This window comes from Atractosteus spatula, chromosome 9 (assembly GCF_055471065.1).
Source record: "Atractosteus spatula isolate fAtrSpa1 chromosome 9, fAtrSpa1.hap1, whole genome shotgun sequence".
Taxonomy (NCBI): domain Eukaryota; kingdom Metazoa; phylum Chordata; class Actinopteri; order Semionotiformes; family Lepisosteidae; genus Atractosteus; species Atractosteus spatula.
Window position 1 is genome coordinate 51,670,901 of NC_142714.1, and position 26,362 is coordinate 51,697,262.

A 26,362-nucleotide genomic window follows, 5' to 3' on the forward strand; every position below is an offset into this window, starting at 1 on the left:
TCGTCCCTCCTGTGGTCGGTACAAATATATTGCAGTATTCAACGCTTTTCTCATCGGATTGTTGCGACATCTCGCATGAATTGTTTCGTATTTACAAATTGCTCTGTCTTTAATTATTCATCTGCAGCATAAATTACACGATATAGACAGTTACGTTACATAATTATCACGAAAGTATTTCCCGGGCTTACAGTCCATTAGTGAAGTTTGGACTGAACGTCTTAGGAAGATAATTGCGTTTGTAAAGCCGATGAAAGTATTTATCTGGGAAAAAAAGAAAGGAATGTTTCCCCCAACTGCCCAGAAATGGTCACTTTAATTTTGTTTTACTTAAAATGTTACATTAAATATGAACCGATAATAAGTCCCTACCGTGTTGTCTCTATATGGTGATTATTGTGCGCTAATATGAATTTATTTAGCGACATTTTAGACTCAGAATACATCCAATTTGTCTTCAGTTCTAAAAATAGTGTGTCCTTTTATTCCCAATTCATGTTCATGTAACTAGAAAACATAATGGTGCCGAATACCGAGGGACAATGTTAAACGTGTTGACTTTTTAAATATCCTATAACGAATTGTCCATATTTGAACATACTAGTTTTCTTGCATTTTCACAAGTCTCAAGTATTGCATAGTTCTCAGGAAAAAAAAAGTTATTTTTCTTCCAGGTAATTGCAATAATATTATTATAATATTAGAGGAAAATGGGTTTTATTTGTATTTTGCATCTATATTAGTACAGTGACAGACAGTCAGTTCGAGGGAAGTTGTAGTGAAACGGTATTCCCGTCAGAAATCAGCAGTAAATGCAAGGAGAGACTGTTGTTTTCTATGTACTTGCATTTATTTTAGTAAGATTTATTTTGAAATAGTAACAAAAAAATGAATAAAACGGTCAATGGGTTTTACTTCAAAACAGGGCAATGGTTTCCTTTTTCTTTGAAGCGTTTCCGTGCCTGACACTGAAGTGAATGCGCCTTCAATGCTCGGCACTGTATTAAAACAGCGAGCGAAGACGTGACAAGTCAGGCAGGAGGCGATCCGGTTGCCAAGCCTCTGCCTGTCGCGGTGCCTCCTTTCGTAGATCTTGATTCATGAGCCGGCGGGAACACCGGAGAGTAAAAAGAGATCCGTGTGACTGATGTGCAGTAAAGTCATCATCCGCGGCCTGGGAGTCTGCCGGGTAGCAGTCTGTCCACGCTCGGGCGGTGTCAGAGTCACACCGCAGCAGAAGGGGCAGGGAAGTGACGAGGCTCATAAACCTGCCCAGCTCAGGTTTGATCTCCTAGTTCTTTGTTAATTTATTGTTTGGAGGGAAAAGGGCGTCCTCTGTGCCTGAGCCAAGCAGCAGCCCTGTGACAACAGCCGCAGTTCTAAGAAATGTCCACTTGGACGGCAACATTGTGAGTCTGCCTTCAGTTCCGAGCACCGCAGGACATTAGTCGTCACTTATAAAGAAGTACATCGTACAATACCACAAGTATTTTACACTTCCTAGCTTCCAGATGTCTGAGGTGCGAATGTGCTCTTTTTTTGATCACGCTATTTTGCAGATTACTAGTCATTATCTCGTAAAAATGGCAAAGAGAGTCTACTAAAAAGCAACAAAAAAAAGATGTATCGATTATGGCATTAACGCCGAAACAATCTTTCCAATGAAGCGTCGGTCAAAAGCAGTCAATGGGTAATCAATATTCAGCCATTCGCCAAGAAAGGGGTAAGAGTGAAATCAATCATTTGCGTCATAAACTTAGTGAACACAAGTCCCATCTGGTTCTCCTGCAGAATTCTACCATGATAAATCTTAGCCCCTCTGATTCTGTATTCAAAAAGAAACTAGGTTTGTATGCAGCATTAACGTACGCTTCTTAAATAATTCTTCGACAAGAACTGTATTCACTTACTAGAGCGCTATGGCTGATTACGTGCTCCACCTAGTGGCCAGTTACTGAATCTACACGAATGTCCCCAAGCTCGTTCTTTATAATTGAACATGTAAAGCTTTATTCCATCCTTAAAAGAAAAGAGACACCACAATAATAATAATAATAATAGATGAAGTATTTCCAAGCCCAAGGATGTTTACATTGTGTTATCTGTAAGGCAATCAGACATAGGACCTAGTAAAAGCGAGTTTAGATTGAACAAAGTCATAGCATTTATCTCTTGAACAGTCAGAGGAAGGGAGTTCCATAAAGATGGAGTGGCAATAGAAAAACACATAACCAGCATAAACATGTTCTTAATGGAAATGATCTCTATTACAACATCTATGGTGTGAAACGTTTAAGACACACAGCAGTTTAATGTGTTGCCTGGGTTCTGGGTATGCAGCCATTGAAAACATTGCTCTATTTAACTGTAAACAGAGCCACCCCTTCAGGGAGTCAGTGATGGCTTCACAAAGAGCAATTGGAAAAGGCCACTACTGTACACTGTACACACAGAGGCGCCAACACAGAGGAGCGAAGGTTCGTACACTAAGTGCCTTCACAGCTGGAGCTCTCTCTGTCTCTCGTGAGGACAGAAGCACAGTGTTGTTTCCCATGTGGGGGAAGAAAAGAGGGTCCCCTTTCATCTCAGAGTGGCCAGTTCCTTCCACACACAAGAGGAAAGCGCTCCAGAGCCGCTCTCAGGAAGCAGTGCTTTGATGTGTTTAAAAACAGCGCTGATAACAGGGATTGTAACATCTGATACCAAGGAGTACAACATCTTAATCCCTTTAATTACGAAATAAGGTGACAAACGTTGTGGAGCAGACCAAGGGAAGCAGTTCAGAACTAAGGATGCAAAGGGATACGGTTTGGAATTGTCAAGGAATTCCATCTACCTTCCAGTTTGATTCCCAATCCCAGTCATTTCAGACCCCCCTGGACTGGAATCACTGGAGAGTGAGAGCAACAGTGAGCACATCACAGAAGCAGGTTTTTATTCATGTGTCTTAGGAAAGCAATTGTGCCATACCTGCTCTAAAACATTAAAAAGATTGGATTATTTATTTTTCATTAAACCCATTCAGCACTCCCAGCATTCAAGATTGATTAATTTATTGGAAAACGTTTATTTGATGGGTATCTCTTTACTTTATGGGGTGCAGGTCCATACTTTGCAAGTGTAACAACTAACATGATCATTAACACTGAAGTAGCTGCTATTAATTGCTATTCATGCAAAGGATCTAATTAATCATTGGTAAAGGTCACTTATTATCAGGCCATGGACACTGCACTAACATTGTCTTTGTGTATTTTGGGCTAGAAAGGTCTACAGCCTCTGTGCTGAGGTAATACTGCTGCCTCATTGCCTTTCTTTTAAAATAAGAACAATTAATAATTATTGTGAAGTAGAAAGTCATTTCTTAAAGGTGCAAAATCACATTATGCAAACCTAAACTCACAATCCTAAGAATAGAGTTAATATAATATGGTTATTTTGATCAACATTTTTATTTCACTCTGGGTAATGATGCACTTTTAACTTTTTTAACCTTAACCTTTATTGGAATAATAATGAATAACCTTTATTAACCCTTATTTCCCCTAAGGGAATCTGTCTTAGTGCAGACTACTGTAATACGTTATAAGTGCGTCAGCTTACCAAGTGACATCTGGGTTCTGCACATTTCTTAGACGTCTACTGCATAACATTGCTTGTTGACACACCCGAAGCCATGAGTGGACTCTGATGAGCACGACATAAAACAGCCTGTGAGAAGCATTAAAGAGAGTGTGAAAAAGTGTGTTCTGCTGTGCTAAATTACAGCACTTTGGAGTTCATGGTGTTATTGCACACTTGTAAAGAGAATGAGCCGCGTTCCAGCTGCTCAAATTGACCGCCTTGTTGAAGTATACCCCCTGAGCTCCCGGCTCTGAACGAGCCCCCTGCTGGTCTGCCTGCAATACTGCGCACAGACGCAGGTGCCGGGCAGGTTGCTTCATTACTGGCCAGTCGTGTGGGGGTGTTATGGGAGGGGGGAGGTCGTAAACCCACATTAGCAGTGCAGGCGGTCAGACTCCACCCAGGGAGAACCGCACAGCCAGGGATCTGAGCCTGGCCACAGCTCGTCCTGAATGCCAGGCTCTGTCTGGCCTCCACACATATGGGATCAATCAGTTCTGGGCAGACCTCCGGGCATTGTGCTCAGCTCCAGCTCCCACAGGACTCCTAAAATGTGACAATCAAGTGTCACTTTGACAAGCCCCCGTGTGGAACAACCTCTCCTGTTTCTCAGGCAATTGGGGCAATCTGAAGAAAGTAATGGCCTCTTCCTCTGCCCTCACTTTTCTTTTTTTCCTCACACCCATTCAGTCGCTGATGGGCTATTGCCCCCCACTCATTATTTGCAATTTACAGATCTGTATCGCGGACAGGTTTTCTTGAGAGAAATGAGCACTGAAGAGCGATCGAGCAGAAATTTTGTTAAAGCTTCCCAAGCCATCAACCCAACCACACATATTCGTTACAACAGTGTAAGCATTGTCCCACTTGCCAAAGCAATTTTTAAGTAATTGCATTTAACCCCTTCTTAATTGTATACTTCAGTCTGGTGTTTGGAAATTAAAGAGCAGTTCAAAGACAATGATGTTTGCCATGCTTAACTATGTCATTTCCTAAATTTGCATTGTTTTACAACTGTCTTTTATGGTTAATCCAAGCTGTTGCTCTTCTTTATTGCTCTTCTGCTGATTGTCCTCCAGTACTGCCTGTTTTATTTCCTTACCTTCTCTGAAACCCAACACCTAGCCCTCTTGCCTATGTCAGCCTTGCCTGCCCAATCTTCACCACACTTTGTAACCCTTATCTGTCTCTGAGAGATCAAAGCTCTACAGCAATCCTGATCAGATAAGACCGGCCCTCCCTCTTTGTCCCCACACAGCAGTGCTGTGAACAAACCAGAAATGCAGTCTCAGCTCCTGAGTGTCTGCCACCACTTTGAGCTTTGCTTTCCTTATCAGACCCAAGAGCCCTGATTCCACTGTCCTGATAATAGTCACTAAAGGACTACAGCTGTCACCCCAGCACACACAGCTGCCCCCTGTTCTCTCTAAGGCAAATTGAGCTTCTTCTGCTCTTCTGAAAGTGAACTGGTCCACTTCGGAGCAGGTCGGAACTTCCCTGTAATGCAAGACGTGAATGTTTTGCTCTGCTTTAGGAATTTTTTTTGTTTGCCCGGCTCTCCTTTCGCGAGCAGGAGCTGTGGAGAAGGTTGAAAAAAAGGTGACAAGAACCCGTGCAGCCATGTGACTCAGCTATAGCCTGAAGTAGCTGTCTTAGGTGTCTGCTTTGATGCTGTCTATTGATTTTCAAGACAATGCAGGGAAGCAATAAAAAAGGCAAACAGCATGCTGGGATATATGGATAAGAGGAGAATTTAAATCAAGGGGTGTTACACTCAAACTACAATACTAGTAAAACCTCATTTTGAGTATTGAGTATTTGACAATTCTGGTTGTTGTGGATTGCAGTATTGCAGTTTTACTACCCTTTATCTCTAACTGCTGTAAGTGGTGATGGTGGACCAGTAGGTGGCGCTCTTTCCTCTAGTATGGAATTTCTAAGTGGGAACACTGCCATGGCACTGTTTGTAAGAGTAGGGGTGTGAACCCAGTGTCCTGGCTGTTACATCCTGGGTTTGTTGGTGAAGCAATTTCTCCCTTCTGTACCTGAACTACTGAGTAGTGGAGCTGCAGGCACATAAAGACTCCTGCCCAGGAGGGTGTTCTTCAGGGGGTCTGTCTACAGATAGGAAGGTGCACTGAGGTATAGCTAGGCAGACAAAACAGGCCGGAGAGCCCCGGTGTCCATAGTAATGAATCATGACCTTGCCCTGACCTATGCAAGGAGGAAGTGTCAGTGATGCACGAGACAAAGCATTGAAGGGCTGGAGGTATGGAGGGAGGCGGAGGGGCTGGGCTGCTGGCCCTCTGACAATGGGTCTGCACATTCAGACTGCCAGCCAAACAATGGAGAGAGGAGACCCCTCCACCCGGGCCATGCACTGCAATGGGCCAGGCATTTCACACTGTCCCGAGAACAGCCTGCTCATCAAACCACTGTTTAACCTGACCTCTGGGCTATGCAGAGGTCAAGACATGCTCATGTGGGATGCTGAAATGCCTTGCTAATGGCATCTTCCTTTTTCTTCTCCTTTATTATCTGAGAACTCAACAAGGTATTGAGAGCGGGAGGTCAGTACTGCAATTTGTTTACACATCCGCAACTGACTGATTTTAATAGTACAAGAATATGGAAAAAGGTGTAAATATGGTCCATTAGTATTATTAGATAATAATATATAGACACATTACAGCGGCTACACAGTAAGTCTGCACATTCTGACACAATGAGCTAGTTTTCTGAAGTAGCTGTTGAGGAATCCCAGTCTATGTCACAGCAGAATTTAGTTTCTTTTGAAAGAAAAATTCTCCCTGTTATTTTGCATTTGCATGAAGATCCGAAGTGTGAGGGAAGCATGAGTAAGAGTAGGGCTGCAGCTGTTTGAAGGGGGATTCAATTCTCCAGTGGAGGATATTGACATAACTGGGATGAATTAAAGGGCTTTTAACTGGGATAGTAAACAATAAATTAAACCAGGCACCAAGTGTCAATACAGTACTGTTGAAAAACAATCTGTGGCAGGCAATGCCACGTTTCGCCTGGGACATGCTGGACATGCTGCACTGTAAGACATGGCGTCCCACAGAGCCACTTCCCGGGGCTGGGTGTGTTTCTCCCAGCAGGGCCCGAGTCTCAGCACTGCAGGCTGCGTCTCTGCCAGAAGACAGGCTGGCCAGGCCAGGCCACGAAAGGCCCTCTGGCCAGGGCTGCAGGCAGCAGCAGCAGCAGCTTGCTTCTGGAAGTCACTCCCCTCCCCTTACATTACCTGTCCCGGGCAATGCACAGAGGGCGGAGACGAATATCAAACAGGACTGGGCCTTTGAAGTGGGAGAAAACACAAGCATTGTTTTCTTTTCTTTCAGCTGGAGTCCTAAGAGCCTATTTGTCTCCTATAATCATTCATGGGTCCTTCACTGAATAGCTGTGCCTTCAAAGGTCTGGAACCTGTCTCTGTTTTACTGTGGCCACAGTACCCTGGCTGCAACTTTTCCAAAAGAAGTCCAGACGAGAAGATCAAGTCTCTATTGTGTTTAAAGTAAAAATTAAAGATGTGAACCCACCAGCTCTCAGTGGGGAGGAGAGCAGAGTGATGAAGCCAGTTCAGGGGGATTATTTGGAGGCCATGATTGGTAAGGGGCAATGGGAAATTTGGCCAGGGTGCTGGGATTACACCCCTACTTTTTTCGAAAAACACCCTGGGATTTTTAATGACCACAGAGAGTCAGGACCTCGGTTCTACATCTCATCTAAAGGACGGTGCCTTTTTACAGTATAGTGTCCCCATCACTATACTGGGGCATTAGCATTAGGTGAGCACCCCCTGCTGGTCCCACTAACACCTCTTCCAGCAGCAGCCTTAGTTTTTCCCAGGAGTCTCCCATCCAGGTACTGACCAAGCTCACACCTGCTGAGCTTCAGTGGGTTGCTAGTTGTGAGTTGCAAAGTGATATGGCTGCTGTTCTTCCCATCATATACATATTTAATGAGCTTTGTTTGCAATATCTATGAATTAGTCTTGCCAAACCAATAACAATTAGCAAGACATTTACAGATACTTCACAACAAGTTTAGTTGTGTTCGAGCGGCTGATTCTCAGGCTCTGACAGGTGATCACATACAGCGTGTAGTTTGTTAGAGACAGAGTGCAGGGAACAAGGGTGACCCTGTTCCTTTCGTTGTTTCAGCTTCGAGGAGAAATGCAAAACCCGTTGGAGACTTGATTGGCTCTGCACCATTCTCTAAGATGCTAAGGAACGTTTGAGACTTTCGGGGGGGAGGTCATGTGACAAGCATGGTGTTGCAATGTCCCATAGGTGTGCTTACAAAGACTGTCTTTCTAGCACAGTGTGAAAAGACAGGACCCTCCACCCCTCCCCCAGGCAGGGAGAAGAAAGCCCCTGTGAAGTGACTGTCATTTCCTTGGAGCTGCTCTGTTATTCCAGTAGCCTTTGTGAGGAAGCCCAGGGCCGCGGCTGCAGACAGGAGATCCGGGCTCTTCACAAGGAGCTGAGGTCATCATCCCAGCAGGGGAGGGAGGCACTCCTGCCAGGCAGACACAGGCACAAAACAAACACAACCCCTGACAGGAAAAGAGCGACAAGCCCCTGCTGGGAACGGCAGAGGGAGAGGAATAGAGAGGGAAAGAGAAAGATGAAACAGATAGTGGGAGAAGGAGGCTGGCTTTCTCGCTCACACCTGATGCACCTAACCTGAACTGGACGGCCTCACAGCATGGAGCAGAGGTCACCGAGTCAAAAACACACCTTCCTCTCTAATCCCTTGGCTGCTGCCGCCAGCGTGTAACATTGAGACCATAAGCGTGGTGTGCCCGTTAGAGCACTCCACAGTACAGCATGGTAGATCTGAGCTGACACGCAATGTCCTGAATGGGGGACTGCACCTCTAGTTTTATATTTCAGGCTTAGAAAGAAGCAGCACAGGTGAGTGCATTTCAAACCACAAAAAAAGTCAAATTTAAAAGCTCCAATTTACATCACAGAATAGAAATTTCCAGGTATTCACAGCGCCATGTTCTGTGATTCAGAACAAGGCAACAAAACTCCCGGTGAGGTGAAGCGGCCCTATTGCACTGTAAACAAGCAGGCTTGTGAGTCCATCTCTTCTCATCCAGTAGAAATATTGCTCTTGACTCTGAGAAGGTTTTGCCCACAAATACAACCTAGTTGTGAACTCTGCACGCAGCTCACATTAGAATACTGTGTACTTATTCGCTCGTACATTGCATTATATTTTGATTATAGTGACAGATTACAGGTCTGTCCCCTAGCGAGATCGGGGGTTTGAGATAATATGACGACTGTTCAGTTCACGGTTTTGTGCTTCATTGGGAATCTGCGAAATGCTGTGAAACCTTCATGCAGCCAAGGCTCTCTCACGATGTTATTCACTGTTCATTTTCAATTAGCGCAGGATTCGTGCTGTTAAGAGACTGGGCTGGAAAAAACAGACATATTGACCTGTATGATCTTTTTGAGAAGAGAGTCCACAGAGGAGCGTGCTAGATGATTGAAGTGCAAAATGTACATTCCTCAGCATCTCACACCAGCCACGCCCACTGCTGTGGATCTTCATTAGTGTCCTGGGGTTTATATCCAACACAGCTGCGGACGTCATCACTGAACTCAATTTCAGCATATTCTTAACTGAATTTTGTAACTGAACAGGGCACTAAAAGTAGGTTTTATCTGTCCCTGCAGGACCTAAAACCGAAACATATAAACTGTTGAAGTAATGTAAGATACAGTAGGTTCCTCAACAGCAATCATTTTCAGGTGAGGACTCCATGCTTCTTCAGTCTAGGTGGGCTTTGGCGCCCTCTGGTGTTCGTAGTTCTGCAATAGCAGCTGACACAGCAGAGCTGATTCAAACACGGACACTGGCGCCTCCTGTCTTTCGGTTCCTGAAATGTAACACCCTGTTTAAATTGCAGGCGTGGTATGTGGTGTCTGTGTCGCCTTTTTCTGTGAAGACATCTTCGTGTGTAATCGCATATATCTGCGTGCTCCGGATGCTGATCTTTCTATTGATGCATGATTATATTTCCCATTGGCCCTTACCAATCATGGCCTCCTAATAATCCCCCTCTATGAACTGGCTTCATCACTCTGCTCTCCTCCCCACTGAGAGCTGGTGTGTGGTGAGCGTTCTGGCGCATCATCCAGGTGGGGCTGCACATTCGTGGTCCAGAAAAGCGCTATATAAGTGTAAGCAATTATTATTATTATTATTATTATTATTATATCATGTTTCAAGTGATAACAACAATATTTCTAACCTACTAAACCAACAAGTTGGAAACTTGAATCCAGCGCCTGTGAACCCCTGGAAGGCCTGTTGTCTTTTAGATTTGCCCTTGGGATCTTAATTGCAAAGTCCTATATAATCCCAATCCTATATAATTATTTAATTGTTTAATTGACTGCTCAGGTCGGAGAAAACAGAGGGTATTAAACCAGGGGTCTCGGACTCTGCTCCTAGAAAGTACCATCCTGAGCTCTAACTTACACAGTGGGGCTAATTAGTTAATTAACTGCAGAAGTGTAATACTTGTAACTTGGCTCTGAGGTGTTAGAAGTACCTTTAATGAAGGGTTTTTTGAGTAATCAGCAGGAGAAGACCTTAAGTAACCTCCTGTGACTGTGTAAGAAAATAATTAGGCTAATTGTTGAATTGACGATTCAGGCTGGGAGTACAAACAGCAGACAGTGGATCAGTGTAATTCAATAACGCACAACAGGAACGCTAATAATGAGCTGTGATGTTAATTGCACCATGAAGAGGTCAGGAGTTGATGCACTACAAAAGGCTTCAGAAAGACTTGGTAAGGACATAATTACCAAACAGGACGGTAGTGGCCTGAGCCTCAGTTTGTACAAGTTGCGTCTCCCTAGGAGCTGTGGGGGGGGAATCTGTGTTGATTTGATTTTTCTAAAACAACAATAATCAATACAGTTGTATGCAATGAAACCGCCAGCGGCTTTAGAGGGTGCGGAGCTGAATTAGAGGTGAGCCACCATTCCAGAGATGTCCCGTATGGAAGAATAATCAATAAGGCTTTAAACCGGCGCTCGGCCCTTGATTGGTGAGCTGTGCGCCGAGCTGAGGCGGTGTCAGCGTGCGTCTTCCGCAATGCCCGCGACGTCACGGGGCGGGCGCCAGCCAGCTGCTGTCGGGGAGAGCGGCTGTGTCCCGGACCGAGCCTCGGCGCCGGGCCGTGCCGTGCCGTGCCGGGGGATGACATCATGGCAACGATCAAGAGAGACACGCGAGTGACGGCGTCGCAGGGGCTCGCGTGCATGGGTATCGCGGGGGTCTTCAGCAAAACGGCCACCTGCCCGCTCGATGTGGTCAAGATCTTGAGTCAGGTGGGCACGTTTCACTGCAAGCGGGGCCTTCTGAACACTTTCCGCCTCGTGTACCAGAAAGAGGGGCTCCGGGCGTTCTGGAAGGGGAACCTGGTGTCCTGCTTCCGTCTGTTCCCCTACAGCACCGTACATCTGTCAACTTACAAAAGGTGAGTTTTGCTTTTATTAAAAAAAAAAACGTATAGAAAACTTGTTTGTTTGGGTTTTTTTTTACAAAATAATCGTCGCATAAGGTACAGCTTCTTTACTGCTTGTTTATATAACCATGTGACCGACAGAAAGCGTGACATGGATCCGATCACGTACTGATCCTCTCGGGTAATGGCTGGGTGTTCTGACTGTAAACCATGTGGACATTTAACTTTCTCAACTTAAGATAACGTAGCTTTCTTAACGAAAGTAACATGTTTGTCGGCTGTTTGTTTTCCAGTGTTGATTTAGTCCCACGGCACATATAAACTACAACTAAATGCACGGGGTTGGCTTTTGAACAGTGGCTGTAATTGCCGCTATTTGCTCGAAGTTTTCAATATTTTGTTTTCGGTAATGCACAGTTCGGAGACAGCTTACATGTGGTTATAGGAGACAACACAATTTCCCCATCAATGACTCAGTGTTATTAAGGAGATGTTACTGTCGTGCACCAGACCGGTACAGAAAGCTTTTCGGGAAACGAAACCCTTCCGAGCTGTAATTCCGTGTACACGCCTCCCTCACGGTGGGCTACGGTCACAGCTCGGGTTCGCTCGCGTTCATTCCAGCGCAGGGTCTCGCCTGCTGCCGCCGTCCAATCGCGCTCTGCGGCGCAGCTCGGCTGATGCTGACGTCACCGCGGAGCGAGACCGGGCAGCTGGCGGGGATCCCGCGCGTGTCTAATCGTTTTGTGGAGGACGGAGGTTTCCGTTACTGTTACAGTCCCTTTACCTTGGTGTAAACGGAATGGGCTTTTGGCAGACGGAGCGCCTGTCACGCCGATGGCGCTTGTGTTTCCGTGATATCACACGCCCGGAGCACAACGACGTGCTGATTGCATTGAGTCGACATTTATAGCAGGCGAAGCAACACCTACTCGTCTATTTCTCGGTTGTTTGGTAGCATATCTTACTAATAAAGAACATACTGCACAGCCTGCAAGCATTTTCTAAAAACATAAAGCCTTGTAAACAAACGCTGTCTTTCTATCCTATACGTTTGACAAATAGAATATATGCACAAAGTCAAATGTAACATTAAAAATGCACCCTCCCGAAATAGCAAAGACCTGATTTCTTCTGCAGACATCCTGGAATTATAAAAATTCCATAATAATAATTATGCAGATTTATAAAATACAATATTTCTGTCTTTTTAATCTTTTTGCACCTTATTGCAAGCTTGAATGTGCATGGTTACCTTTCATAATGCTTCAGGAGAGCTCCTGAGAAGTATTGTCTCCATTGACAGTTGAATATACAGAGGTGCCCGTCTGTGTGTCCACATTGTCCGTACTTGTTTGAAAATTCCCCGACTCTTCTGTCATGCCAAGACCCAGTAGGATCAGGAGGAAACCAGCATCCAGCTGGAGTCTGGCACAAAACTTTCAATTAGTCCCTTCAACATTTTTTAAAACAAATCTTTGAAGAGCATTCCCTTGTTCTTGTGTTCACCTGTCTATTTTCTACCCATTCATTCCAGTTCAGGGTCTCAGAGGAGCCAGGACCTATCCCAGCCAGAAACAGGTGGAAGGCAGGGTACACCCTGGACAGGATGCCAGTCCAGCACAGGGCAGACACACACCTGGAGCAATTTTCCCAGCAGCCAGTTAACCTGTGGGAGGAAACCAGGGCACCTGGACAAAACCCACACAATCACTGGGATGACATACAGACTCCACACAGATAGCACGCAGGATCTGGAATTGAACCCAGTACCCCAGTGCTAACCACTGTACCACTGCGCCGCCCGCCCTTGACTCTCATCAGAATTCACGAAGGAAAACGGCAGGAGGTGCTGATGAGTTTTCCAGCGAAAGCTTGCTGTGCGAGTCCAGGGGCAGGCGTGTGGCCTCTGGTGTTTCTGGGGGTGTGGCAGGCGTGTGAGGAGGAGGGGGGGGCTGGCCGCTGCTCATGCTGTCCTCTCCGGTCTCCCTTCAGAATCGTGCAGCTGCACATGGACGAGCTGGGCTGCATCTCGCCGGGCCGCGCCGTGGCGGCGGGCGGCCTGGCGGGCATCGTGGCGGCTCTGCTGACGTACCCCCTGGAGGTGGCCGAAACCCGCCTTGTGGTCCAGAGCTGCCGGGACCCCTCCTACAGGGGGCTTGTGCACGTGCTGCGGGCTGTGCGCCGCCAGGAAGGGCTCCGCGCTCTCTACCGAGGGGCGTCGCTGACTGTCATAGGTAGGCAGTGCGTCGGCGGCCTTAGTTGTGTCAGCAGCTGTTTCTGGGTTGGCCTGCATCTGCTGGATTCCTCGACCGCTCTGAGCTGAGCGTGCTCGTCTGGGCTGTAGAAGGGACAGTCGCGCCCGGCTCTCAGAGGTGTCTGTGGGCGTCTGGGCCTGCTCCAGGCCGCTCCTGTTGCTGCCTGCGGGAGAAACTCCTCGTCTCCGGTAGCCAGGCTGGTGTTTATTGCCTTGTGCCTGCTCCTGGGGGATCTGGGGTTTCTCGAGGGCCCCTTGTGGAAAGAGAAACTGTAAACAGTGCTTTAGCTCAGAAAGAGAAACCCTCATTCACCATGAGGATACAGACTGTCCAGAAACCTAATGGATGTCTTCTGGACGAAGCCACTTAAATCCCTTGTTTGGCTGGAAAAGAATCGAGAGGAACACCTTTCTGAGATCGTACTGGGATGATCAGGGCAGGTGCAGGCTGAGATTGCGTATATAAACCCATGCGTTATGTGATATTCTGACAGGTGCCAACACTGTTTAATTAATATATTTAAACACTTGCAGGAGACTGGCGCCTTGTGTAGGATTCAGACAGTAAGGGAATCCCTCTGAACTGAAGAAAGCAGTGTTCAGCAGTACAGTGTCTTGAGACTGGTAACTGAGAGTTTTGTAAGTGACTGTACAGGGACTCTGAGCGAGGCTGATGAAATCATTTTAATGTCAGTTATTAACATGGACCTTAAAGGGTCCTGAAACGAATCGTCTTGACTCGAACCTGAAGGTGTCGGTAAGGGAATGGAGACGCAGTCACAGGACCTGGGAAAATAAACGAAGGTTTTATATTTAACCAATGATTAAATTTATCCATCAGCTTTTGTCCTTGTCGTCTGATTTCTAGAGCTAAAACGGTTTCTCTTTCGGAAACACAAGATGGGGGGGAAAAATGTGCTATGGCCGTGTTGACTCATGCTCGCCATCTGGCTTTCGGCCTCCTGGAGTCCTGTCTTCAGGGTGCCTTTGCGAAGAGCCGACAGCCGCTCGTCTCTGGACTGTGTGCCCCTGGGCGCTGGAGGTCCTGGGAGCCTCATTCCTGCTCTTTTTCATCGCAGGAGCAATTCCCTTTTCCCTGGGCTGCTACGTGGTCTACGTCAACCTGGACAAACTGTGGCGAGAGCCCAGCTCCCGCCTCTCCCCGCGGCAGGACTTTGTCAACGGCTGTGTGGCCGCGGGGGTGGCCCAGACGCTCTCCTTCCCCTTTGAAACCGTGAAGAGGAAGATGCAGGTCAGTCCCCTCTGGTGTCGGCATGCCAGCCTCCCACACCTTCCTCTCCTCCTCCTTCAGCGGCTTTCTCTTCGTTCTTCATTATTGCCTTCTTTATTCTCCCTGTGTAACTGCGGCTTGAATTGCGGAGTCTTTAGAAATATCCACACTTCATTTTCAGATAGAATTTCCTCCTTTCGACGTCGGTTCCTTCGCCACTGCTGTACTGGGTCCAGCCACTAGATGGCTCCCTCCTACTTCAAACCACACTAACTTGGTTCACATTTGTAGCATCGAACACACCCGCACAGCAGTACGAATGTGATCCAGAATTTTAAATCGAGTACATTAGTGTGTAGAATTCCACTATAATATAATTGCTTTGAGTGAGCTTTAGTTACACAGAATTAGAATATTGAATTCAGACTAATTTATATTCCCAGAATATACAGGATTAGAATTTCCGAGTATTTCTTTATTGCTTGTTTATTGAGCCAGATTATGGCTTTATGCAAGTTCTTAACTTATTCTTGCACTGTTCAAATGCTGCACTAAAAGTTCGAAACATCTATTGACCTCATTAGAAAACTCAAGATGGGGTTCATTAAGTTGTCAATAAAAGATAGAATTGGTGTACTGCAAAAGTGGAACCGAGCAAAATGTTTTAATTAAAAAATAAAATATGGACTTATTTCTGGAAAAGCTCTTCGTGTGAAGTGGCAACAGGATAGTGTTCAGATGAAAGGTGAGGGTGAGGCTGGAAGGAAAAGAAAACAAACACCGGTTCAGTTGAGGATATTGATACTCTTGGAAGAGCAGTGAGGTGGTGTCTATACCTCTGTGGTCACACAGCGCAATCATTCACTAGCCATGAGGACGAGCAGGGGCGAGGACAGTCTTCCTGTCTTCTGTGAGACAATTGGCCATATCCAAGCTGAGAGAGAGGGGAAGACAGAAGCACTTGTAGCAGAGAGCACTCAGGCAGCTGAGAATGTGGAAGTTATTCTGAGCGCCTCTCAGCTCTATAAATAACATTTTGAAAGTTCACATGATGACCGTTAGACTGCACCGCAGTAGTGGTACTGTGCGCTGACATATACAATTCTATGTGTGAAGGTCTGTGCTGGCTGGGATTTAGACAGACCTTGAGAGGATCTGAGCTCTCCTGGACATGCCAGCTGTTAGTTTAGGGAGACAATAAGGTAAGAAACGGTCTATAGGAAGCAAGTGTAAATGCACAGCCCAGTACCTGATTTTAGCCACATTCTCGTCGACTGATTTGTTCATTAACACACCCCTTTTAGAAACAAGCCCAGTTTCGGCACTGTTACCCAAGGGCAGATGACCAGGCTTGTCCAGCGCAGACTGTGTGTGTGTGTGTGTGTGTGTGTGTGTGAGAGCTGGAAGTTCCGCATGATTCCTCGCCAAACAGGGAACAGTGGGTGTGGCTGGTTAAAAAAACAGCCTTTTCGGGTTGTGCCATCTTCCCACTTGTCTTGTTACAGTACGTACACGATGCATTCCACCTCTGACTCAGCCAGCAGTGAATCACAGTGCTTCTGGGGACATTCCTTAGTGAAAAACAAGGCATTTCACCTCAGCAGTGTGTGGATAAGATAAGATCACTTTATTGACCATATACAATTTCTTGCATTAGGAATTTGTCTTTTTGCATACCCCAGCTTGCTCTACATGAGACACAGACACGCAGACAGGGAGAGAAGCTTGGGGTAAGAGCTTAGGGTCAGCCATTTATACGGTACCCCTGGAGCAGCTGGGGTTAAGGGCCTTGCTCAGGGGCCCAACAGAGTAGGATTCCTCTGCCGGCCACAGGATACGAACCAGCAACCTTCCAGCCACAGGCACAGATCCTTAGCCAGGGTTTAAGATTCTCACTCACAGCAGAGATGGCTAAACTTTAGGATTCAATTTCAGACTGAAAAATGGCATAGCAAGTCATGCAGGTCTGATGAGTACAGCATGGACCACTTGGTATTGAAAACATCCACATGGCAAAATGGGACAAACGGATGCATTGTGGGAAATTGTTTCTAACCTTTTTCTTTAATGGAAAGACAACATGATCAGATCATAGTACATCAGCTTTATCTCAATCTGCATGAGGTGTTGGCTTTTTACTAATGCCTTCAGTGTCTCCACCTTTCTGTAACTCATACTCATGGACCTCCAGAAAGAAACGGTGAACTGGTGGAGATTATTCAGTGCGATACTTCTGACAGCAAACTGAAACCGAGGCTGAAGTTTGCCACCCTGAGTGAAACACTGCAGGGCTGTGTCTGAGGTCCCAGGAAGTTCCTCATTGCCTGGTTCAGCAGCCTGTCTCTGCAGGCCGTGAAACGTTGACTTGTGACCCGGGTGATTTGAAACCCCTGCCGCATCAGTTGACGTGACTGTTTAGGACAGGCAAGTTGGGACTGCTGAGCCGAGCTCGTGTTCTCTCTGCTGTAGGCCCAGAGCGCTGTCCTGCCTCACTGCGGGGGAGCTGATGTCCACTTCACGGGCGTGGTGGACTGCTTCAGGCAGGTGATCAAAGCCAAGGGCGTGCTGAGCCTGTGGAGTGGCCTCACTGCAAACCTCGTCAAGGTAGGCACTCTGGCCCCGGTCTCCTGACAGAGAACGAGTTGTTTTTACTGCACACCCCCTGAGTGATACCCGTTCGCATGTGTGTCTTTGAGCTGTGCTGTTTTCATTTTGATTTGTCTAATGCAACAATATCAGACTTAGCTGTCTGCTGGCTGGAGGAGAACTGAATTATCAGCTCATCCTCCTAGAAATTTCCTAGTTTCTGTACCAGTAAGATAAGATCACTTTATTGGCCATATGCAATTTCTTGTATTGGGGAATTTGTCTTTTCACATACCCCAACCTGCTCTCCATGAGACACACAGACAGGGAGAGAAGCTGGGGGTCAGAGCGCAGGGTCAGCCATTTATACGGCGCCCCTGGAGCAGTTGGGGTGAAGGGCCTTGCTCAGGGGCCCAACACAGTAGGATTCCTCTGCCGGCCACGGGATACGAACCGGCAACCTTCCAGCCACAGGCGCAGATCCTGAGCCACAGAGCCACCGCACCGCCCTGCCCCCCCCCCCCCAGTACTTTTGCTTACAGGGCTTTAAATCCTTGTATGTCCAATGTCTTCTGGACTTGAGCCCAGAAATTTCCAGCAGGCGATGCAGAGGTGCAGTGAGAGACCGAAGTGGAGTTTTTACCCGACTCTGATCCGAATTTGATTCCATGCATGTTGATCACATTTGAGCCCTTAACGGTCTTTTACACCCTCCTCTTGTTTGTCCTGCTCCAGACAGAACAGGGTTCGATCAAATGGGTTCAATAGGCTGGATCAATATTCAATATTCGAAACAGTGGTCTCGGGCTCTCCCTTCCACAAGATTAAGATCGGAAGAATGAGAGCACAGCCCCACCCCACCCACGCATACCAGGCAGCTCCTGAATGAAACGGAGCTCAGCAGGTTTCATTAAGGTGTAACCAATTACAGTCAACTCAGTCACCTTGAAACTCTTTACTAATTTACTCATCTCTGCTGACCAGCCTGAACTAATCAGCTGGGATGGTTGTAAGCATTTCTACACACAGTGCATTGCAGAGGCGGAGCAGAGCGTAGCCCTAACGGATAACCTGGGCATTTAAATCCATTTTCCTGGTTCACTCACTCCCTTGTACGCTGAAGTACCTGAACAGCAGGATTCCGTTGAGTCTAATAACCACAAGCGTCCTACATCTGCCGACGAGGGCAAGAAACGAGATTTTTATTCATTAACGTGTCAAAACACTGGGAGCACAGGGTGACCTCCAAGTGAATTGAGGACCGCAGTGGAATGCTGGCCTATTAAACCGCGTGGATTGCCCAGATCTTTTGGGATTAGCTGTTCTTACTCGCCCTGTTGTTTGGCCGCAGTTCCTGGACTTTTCCCCTGGTAGATAGCCGACGCACGAGTGGCTGTGCGCTCCGCTCTGAAGCGACGGCACTGCCTACAGCGCGGCGCCTCTCCTCTAGTTTCTGTCTCAGAGCCATCTTCTCCTGGATGGACTCCAAACATGGTGAACTCAGCCTCTCAAAGTCCGAACTCCTTTTCCTTCCCCACTTAGAGCTCTCCAGGAGTTGGCTTCTCCTGGCTCCAACCTCTGCCAAGAACTTCGGCGTCGCTCTCCGACCCTCCCCTTCCTACTCCTAACCAGAAATTTAAACCAGAATTCTTTCTGTCCGGAGTCGGAGCTGCTCACTCACTGACCACCTTTCAGCTCTCCTGACTCGTTAATCCACACCAGCAGCTCCCAGCCCTGATCCTGGGAAACAAAATACCTGCTGGTTTCTGTGAAACCTGAGCACTCCATTAAATACCTGAACTCTTGATAGACCCAGTGCGTTCAATTTGAATTCTTTGTTTTCGGTTCCTAAAAGGCAACCTCCTACCCATTTAACTATCGCTTTTCCCAACTGACTTAAGATCTCAACTCTTTGAGAGCAGAGGTTCTAAACCAGCGACTTGTCGGTTCATTTAGAGATTTATGGAAGTAAAGAGCTCAGCTGCAGTGAAATCCAGCAGATGTGGCGGTCCCCAAGAGCTGCTCTGCTCCACTTATTGGTGCTTTGTATCCCCCACTGTCTGTATATGCCTGTTATTGCTTTAGTTATTACTCTTTCAATTTTTGTTTTGCAAATCCAGAGTTATTTTGCCCGTTATACATGTAACCCTATCTACAGTACCGTCTCCTTTGCAGTTACACCTAAAACGCTTTATACATTGTAAGTTGCCTTGGATAAGTGCATTTCCTGAGCAAATAATAATACTGTAAATAATTCCGAATGGGATTCTGTGCACTATTTTGGATGCAATCTTCAGGTTAAAAAAATATGATAAAAAGAAATCATTTAAGGGCTGTGTCTCTTCCCAGTCCCACAAGAAGGTTATTTAGCAAAAGTCCTGAATAACAGGTTAACATGCAAATATGTCCACTAAATGAGCTCATCTGTGCTCCTGCTTTAGAAACTCTGTATCACTGGATATTGATGACTTTACTGTGTAGACTGCCTGAAGTAAACATAAGGTTTTTTTAATGTACGAAAAGCGTGGGAATCTTCCACTCACCTGCTCCCTACTGTCTTTTCTCACCAGATCGTTCCCTATTTCGGGCTGCTGTTCAGCTCGTTTGAGCTCAGCAAGCAGGTGTGCCTCTACAGGAATGGCTACATCGTGTCTCCGCTGAGCTACCAGCCGACCCCCGGCGTGGACCAGAGTCTGGGGCCCCACGAGCTCCGGGAGGTGCAGAGGTACCTGCGGAACAGGAACTTCCGCTCGGAGCAGCCAGCCATGAGGGGCTGAGGGGAGCCCGTCGGTACCCCCTTTCTGAAAGGCACTGAGGACTGAGCAGCTGGCACAGGAGGACGGGGCTCCTCAAGACAAGGGGAGACGAGTGAAGTGTGGCCGCCAGTCCCAGTTATACATACCTGCAAACATACCGTTTCCAGCTGTACTCCCTGATGCAGGTAACACTGCATTTTACACGTTTACTGTGTTAAACATTACGTGCAATAATTTTTATGCTTGATTCTATTTGCTTGCCAGACCTCTTACACTTCCAGTGCTATGCATTACCTGTTCCATTGTGCTGTAGTCAGACGTGTCTGGTCTGTAGTGCACTTTGCATTATCCGGTGTGCTTTTCTGTGTTTTCTGTGTTGTGCAATGCATCGATCAAGGTTTTGTCCTGTTCAGATCTCATGGTAAAACTGCACATTTTGAGACGCTGAAAGGGATATCGCTAAAAGAATGACTGACGGACAGGAATCACTTGTTCGCACACTGACGGTGCCCCGATAAACATATGCTAAATGTGCACAGTTAACAGTGAAATCCTCGAACTTCTGATCGGTTACCCACTGGCAACCTAACGAGCCAAATGGGCTTTCCATCGTTTGTAGTTTTTTATGTTCCAAACATTTAACTCCTCGCTGTTTATTTCCAAATGTTGCACTCTGTGCAATGAGCTGAGAACAGTGTATTAGGAGCTTTTAATTGACTTACCCATCTGTGCCTTGCTTGTGAATTCAAACAGTGAAAACAGGACCACATCACTTCTGGGATGTTTTGGTCACTTACGTTACAGGAAAGATTGAAAATCTTCAATATTTTATACTTGAAACTTCTTAGAAGTACAACGAAAGCACTTTGCTTCTATGACACGGAAGCAGGAGGTCACGTTCCAAAAGCACACGGGCGCCAGGGACAACGCAGGTGTTGTGCAAGAGAAGCACGCTGCTGTGTTGTCATTTCAGCCCTGGAAGGGCCTGCCAGTGCCGGGTTTCGTCATTTCAGGAAGAGCACATGAAAATCTAAAGTATTCTTAGATTGCAAAGGTTTTTTTTTTTTATATTGCACAGTTTGGCGATTGCCAAATAGTATTTTCCTCATGTAAAAATTCACCTGTCATGCTGTCGATTTTCCTCACTGTTGATCAACAGTGTTTTACAAAGATGTCAAGTGCATCCTTTAATGTCCCCGATTTGTTGCGCGCCCTGAGTACAGGTACAGAGTAAGACGCACTTCCTCCGCTGTGTTCGACTGCAGCTCTTTCCTCTCCCGGTGCGGAGGGCCGTGTGGCTTCAAGGTCACTCACTGTCCTGCGCTTGTGTGTAAACACCGCGCGCGCCTGCAGCGTTGCACGGGGACAGAGGGTGCCCAGGGGTCACCGCGCACCTCGGCACCCACAGGAGAGCCACGCCCACGAGCGTGTGGAGAGACACTGCAGTGCATGGGGTGGGTGGGTGGGGGGGGGGTCAACTGAAAACTTTGGGGAAACAAATCTAAAAATATCCTGATCTGCCAGTGCAAGACGCCAGAGGTGTAAACCGAACGCAGGAGAACTAATAAAGACCCTTCTGTCCCACGTGCTGTAATCGTGTGTGTTCATCATTGTGTGGCTGTGCTTACTCCTTGCATTTCTATGTGACCTGTTCGGTTCCCAGACCTGCCTCGAGTTTGCACGTTCTCCCCATCTTAGTGCTGGGGTCCTTCCCACAATGCAAAGCCGTGCCAGCAGGTTAAGCGGCGTCTGGGAAACTGTCCTCCGTGTGACAGACTGGCATCCTGTCCTGGATTGGATACAGCGGTTAAAAAAAAAAAAATCAGTGCACATTCACATTCTTAAATTTAAGATTTATTTTATTTTTAAAGAACCGCTTTAGATAACTTCAGTTTTCAGGGATGGTACAGTCCTTGATCTTCCTTTCCATGTGTCCCAGGTGGGGAATTGGACTGGCTTCCTCTGTTGGGAATGATTTCCCTTGGTTGGGCTGTATCCCGCGGGCCAGGCGGGAGTCCCACGGAAACTATGGATCCTTGATCCCTCTGCTTCCTTAGGACTTGTCGGAGCTGCTGCTGCTGCACCTGCAGCGGGATTATAGGGGTGCTGTAAACGGCAAACTGCGCCTCCTGTTGTAGCAGGAAGGTCGTCAGTCACCCGAGGAAAGTGGGAAGGGGTGGAAAATCCTTAGAACAGCAGGATCCCTCCAGACGGATCTCTGTTCTAGGCCTGGTCCGAGAGGTAGTAATCCACTGGCTCCACACCGAATAATGAGATCATCCCTGAGGATCTCCGAGTCGACGTCACTGTCCTACAGGCCTGGTTTTGCGGGAAGATTATTTCACATGACCCGTTCGGATTTTATTCATATTCCTTGGTTTGAGCACGACTTTCACACTTTGCACATTTGTGTATTTGTGTCTGCATTCCGACTAGGCATTGTTTTTTTTGTTTTTTTAAAAAGATGTATAGCAATCATCAATCCATTTTGTCAAATAACGGGCCAGCAATTTAGGCAGAACTTAACCCTTCTCGGGAATTCTGTAATGAAGTAGTTCAGAGCTAACACGAGAAAGGACTGGTCGATAAAGGGAGAGGTCATCTCACAGCAGCAAGGGAACCGGCTGGAGGGTTTGAAGGTGACCTACCAGACGCCAGCAGTGTCGACATGCAGGAGAACAGTACTCTCGTCATGGCTGTGAACTCACACAGGCCCGTCTCGATGACGCCTTACTGGGGAAGGTTAAAGGGCGTTTTCTTGTACCCGAGCACGAGTAGGTTAGAGGTTATTATTAACCACGGTCACGGGTCAGGGTATCGCCTGCCGGAAAGGCATCTTAGTGACAAGGTCGCCCTTGACAGCGCACGGCCGCTGCGAAACAGGCCTTGGCCAAGCCGTCTTTCTCGAACCGATGGCCTCTCCCGTCTCAGTTAAGCGCCGAGTCCAGCGACACGACCGTCATGCTTTTTTGTAAAAAAAAAAAATACAGTTTCAATATAGTTCCAAACGTTTGTTTAACGATGAAACTTACTGGACTCCGTTTTCTGCCACAGGCGCAGCCTTTGTATGTAGCCGGCGTCTGTTACCAAGGGGGGGAACAAGTTTATGAATGCATCACACATGAAACTATTGAAACGTTGCCGTGACGAGGTTGGACTGAATTCCACTTACTACAGCTCCCTCCCTGCCCAACGTTGTTTCTCGGTTACTTAGTAACCTTTCTTCTCCGACGTCATCGTTGGAATTCTCTCATTGTCTCCGCCCCGGGACGCGCGCGGAGGACCAATCACGTTCCATCCTGCGGCGCTCGCGCGGCGTCTCGCGATCCCTCCTGTCTTAAAGTCTATACCCCCCCCGTCAAATCGGCCATTTCGACCGAACCGGTGCAGAGCTGCGAGCTTGTGGCTGTTTTCTTTTATTTCCCCTCTCCCCGGTGTAGCACTTCCCCTCTCACGATGACCGAGACCGCTATTTCGTTCGCCAAGGACTTCTTGGCCGGAGGTATCGCCGCTGCCATTTCCAAAACAGCTGTAGCGCCCATTGAGAGAGTCAAGCTGCTCCTGCAGGTAAGCCAGTTATGCAACCGGCCTCTCCGGCGCCTGCGGACCCGCAGCCGGCCGCTCCGGTGTGTGTGTGTGCGAGAGGGGTAGTCCTGTCTCCTGCTCGGGGTGCCTGCGCTGTTCAGTGCTGTGCTGTGATGAAGGGTTTAACTGCGGTTACGTGACCTCTTCCTTGTAACGGCGTGCAGAAAGCCTGGGAATATTTGCCTGTCTTGGGAATGGACAGCGGCGCCCGGGCTGTAGCGCCGAGAAGTGTCCCGGTCAGCGGGCGAGGTGGACCGCTCGCTTGCGGGGCTGGCGGCCGCTGCGCCCACCTGGCCCAGCCGCGGTGCGGGGGTGCCGTGCCGTACCCCCCTGGGGGGGGGGGGCACCGGGTCGCCGCCAGCCAGATCGCGCTCCGACTAGGGCGGCGGGTCCGCTTCGCGTCGCCCGGCGCTGTCTAAGGGGGGGGGGGACACGTCCCCCATCGCCGCCTGGGTCTCCGGCCAAGGTCGCGGCAAGGGGAGGCCCTGCAGCTGAGGCTGAGAGGCGCAGCGCCCGGGGTCAGGGGTTCGAGGAGAAGGACGCCCGGATCCTTTGTCCCCGGAGTGGGAGAGTCGGGGGGTCTGTCCGGGAGCGTCACGTGAGCAATCCCCCTCTTTTTCCGCCCTCCGAAGGGTCGCCTCTCTCTCTCTCTCTCTCTCTCTTTAATTTGAAGGCCCTTTTTTAAACCACGTGCCCTTGCCGGCATCTTCTCCATTTTGAGTCGATCGCGACCAGGGCGAGGCGTGCGCGCGGCCGGAAGGCGGAAAGCGCCGGTCGCATCCGTGGCGTGTCCTCGGGCCGCTCGGGTTTTGACCCCACATCCTCTGAAGGTCACCCCCGCCTTGCCAGCTCGGTTGCTTTTTGTTTTTTTTTGGGAGGGGGGGGGGGGGAGTTAGACGGGGAGCTTCTGACCGTAAAGGCGCGTCTGCCTGGAGCGTGACGTCACGGCTCGGCGTGGAGACCCGCCCCCAGGCCGTGGCGCCGGCCGGCGTGTGCTTCCGGGATCGGTCCTACACTGCGTGGAAGCCACCTAGTGATGCTGCCGCGCGAATAACGCGTGAAGACCGGGATGTGGAGAAGATGATAACTTAGGAGTTGAAGGGGAGCCGGGTCTGTAACTCCACAGCGCTCAGAGATTTCTGTTCCCCCCCCCCCCCCCGTGCAGGTCCAGCATGCCAGCAAACAGATCACAGCAGAGAAGCAGTACAAAGGCATCATGGACTGCGTGGTGAGGATCCCCAAGGAGCAGGGCTTCCTGTCCTTCTGGAGGGGCAACCTGGCCAACGTCATCAGGTACTTCCCCACCCAGGCCCTCAACTTCGCCTTCAAGGACAAGTACAAGAAGGTCTTCCTGGACGGCGTGGACAAGCGCACCCAGTTCTGGCGCTACTTCGCCGGGAACCTGGCGTCGGGCGGCGCGGCCGGGGCCACCTCGCTGTGCTTCGTGTACCCGCTGGACTTCGCCCGGACGCGGCTGGCGGCCGACGTGGGCAAGGCCGGGGCCACCCGGGAGTTCAGCGGCCTGGGCGACTGCCTGGTCAAGATCTTCCGGTCGGACGGCTTGCGGGGCCTGTACCAGGGCTTCAACGTGTCCGTGCAGGGCATCATCATCTACAGGGCCGCCTACTTCGGCGTCTACGACACCGCCAAAGGTACGCCAGCTCCCCCCCCCGGTGTGCCCTGAGCGTGCTTGCCCGAGAAACGCTCTGCCCGCCTCTCGCGGGGGCAGAAGTGGTCGCAGAGGTGCGATGGGTTCTCAGTTCTCCTGTCTTCCCCCCCTCCCCCCCCAGGGATGCTGCCGGACCCCAAGAACACGCACATCGTGGTCAGCTGGATGATCGCCCAGACCGTGACGGCGGTGGCTGGCCTCACCTCCTACCCCTTCGACACCGTCCGGCGTCGCATGATGATGCAGTCCGGGCGTAAAGGAGGTGGGTTCGGGTCGCTTGGGTTTGCGGGGGGGTCAGGGCGGGGCGGTGGGAGGTGGAGCCCCTTGTCTGGGAGCCAGCGCAGGGGGGAGCAAGACCCTGAGGAGCCACGAGCACAGAGGCGTCCCCTTTCGGGGTTACTCTCCAGTGCTGGCAGGGTCCCGTTAGATGTCGCGGTGCCTGAACCGAGTGACGGTGCGTTACTTTTTCCTCCAGTCGGGGGGCGGGGCGGGTCTTGCCGTGTCTGTTCTGGTGGAGAAATTGAAAGGGGTGTAGCGGTAGGGAAGGAGGCGCCCCATTAGCATTGACCGTGGCGTGGGTCTTTGTCAGTAGCGGGTCCATTCTGTCCGAGCCGCGCGGCGTGCTGACCCGTCCAACCGTCTCCCTCCCTCCCTCCCGCAGCGGACATCATGTACAGCGGCACGGTGGACTGCTGGAAGAAGATCCTCCGGGACGAGGGCGGCCGGGCCTTCTTCAAGGGCGCCTGGTCCAACGTGCTGAGAGGCATGGGCGGCGCCTTCGTGCTGGTCCTGTACGACGAGCTCAAGAAGGTCATCTAACCTCGTCGTTTCTTTTCAGCCCGACGGTCAATGTTGTGAAACGGTGTTAAACGTAACATATCTTGTACATTCTGGAAGGACTGTCACGGATTCCGCCTTATTTATAGGGACCAGCTAGTATGTCTGTACTAGTTGAACTGGGGGAGACGCTTTCCTTATTTTATTTTATTTTTTTCCCCCCTCTTACCTCCTCCCCCTGCCAGTGTCATTCCCATAGAGAAAGAATCTGGGACTCAAGAGCTCTACGTGTTTCATCCAGCCGGTCTGTTTTTAACCCTACTCTTTAATAAAAACAACCTGATGAATGAACCTA

The 26,362-nt window shown here is 48.8% G+C and overlaps 2 protein-coding genes across 2 annotated transcripts; both read left to right on the plus strand.

Annotated features, from left to right (window-relative positions):
• The first annotated feature begins 10,797 nt into the window (after positions 1-10,797).
• slc25a43 (solute carrier family 25 member 43) lies at positions 10,798-21,560 on the plus strand. Its single transcript, XM_088924734.1, has 5 exons — positions 10,798-11,158; positions 13,142-13,383; positions 14,483-14,655; positions 17,104-17,238; positions 19,791-21,560. Exons 1-5 carry the CDS (start codon positions 10,887-10,889, stop codon positions 19,995-19,997), a joined length of 1,029 nt encoding a protein of 342 aa, XP_088780860.1. The 5' UTR covers positions 10,798-10,886; the 3' UTR covers positions 19,998-21,560.
• Positions 21,561-23,344: 1,784 nt separating this feature from the next.
• Positions 23,345-26,362, plus strand: slc25a5 (solute carrier family 25 member 5). Its single transcript, XM_088924735.1, has 4 exons — positions 23,345-23,543; positions 24,727-25,213; positions 25,352-25,492; positions 25,892-26,362. The coding sequence occupies exons 1-4, from the start codon at positions 23,433-23,435 to the stop codon at positions 26,047-26,049; spliced, it is 897 nt and encodes a 298-aa protein (XP_088780861.1). The 5' UTR covers positions 23,345-23,432; the 3' UTR covers positions 26,050-26,362.

What these genes read in the sequence shown, in the direction of transcription:
- slc25a43 (XM_088924734.1), top strand. Translation starts at nt 10,887, where the DNA reads ATGGCAACGATCAAGAGAGACACGCGAGTGACGGCGTCGCAGGGGCTC. An exon ending in CCGTGAAGAGGAAGATGCAG is followed by an intron (nt 14,656 to 17,103) that starts GTCAGTCCCCTC and finishes TCTCTGCTGTAG; the next exon opens with GCCCAGAGCGCTGTCCTGCC. An exon ending in TCACTGCAAACCTCGTCAAG is followed by an intron (nt 17,239 to 19,790) that starts GTAGGCACTCTG and finishes TTTTCTCACCAG; the next exon opens with ATCGTTCCCTATTTCGGGCT.
- slc25a5 (XM_088924735.1), top strand. Translation starts at nt 23,433, where the DNA reads ATGACCGAGACCGCTATTTCGTTCGCCAAGGACTTCTTGGCCGGAGGT. An exon ending in GAGTCAAGCTGCTCCTGCAG is followed by an intron (nt 23,544 to 24,726) that starts GTAAGCCAGTTA and finishes CCCCCCGTGCAG; the next exon opens with GTCCAGCATGCCAGCAAACA. An exon ending in CGTCTACGACACCGCCAAAG is followed by an intron (nt 25,214 to 25,351) that starts GTACGCCAGCTC and finishes CTCCCCCCCCAG; the next exon opens with GGATGCTGCCGGACCCCAAG.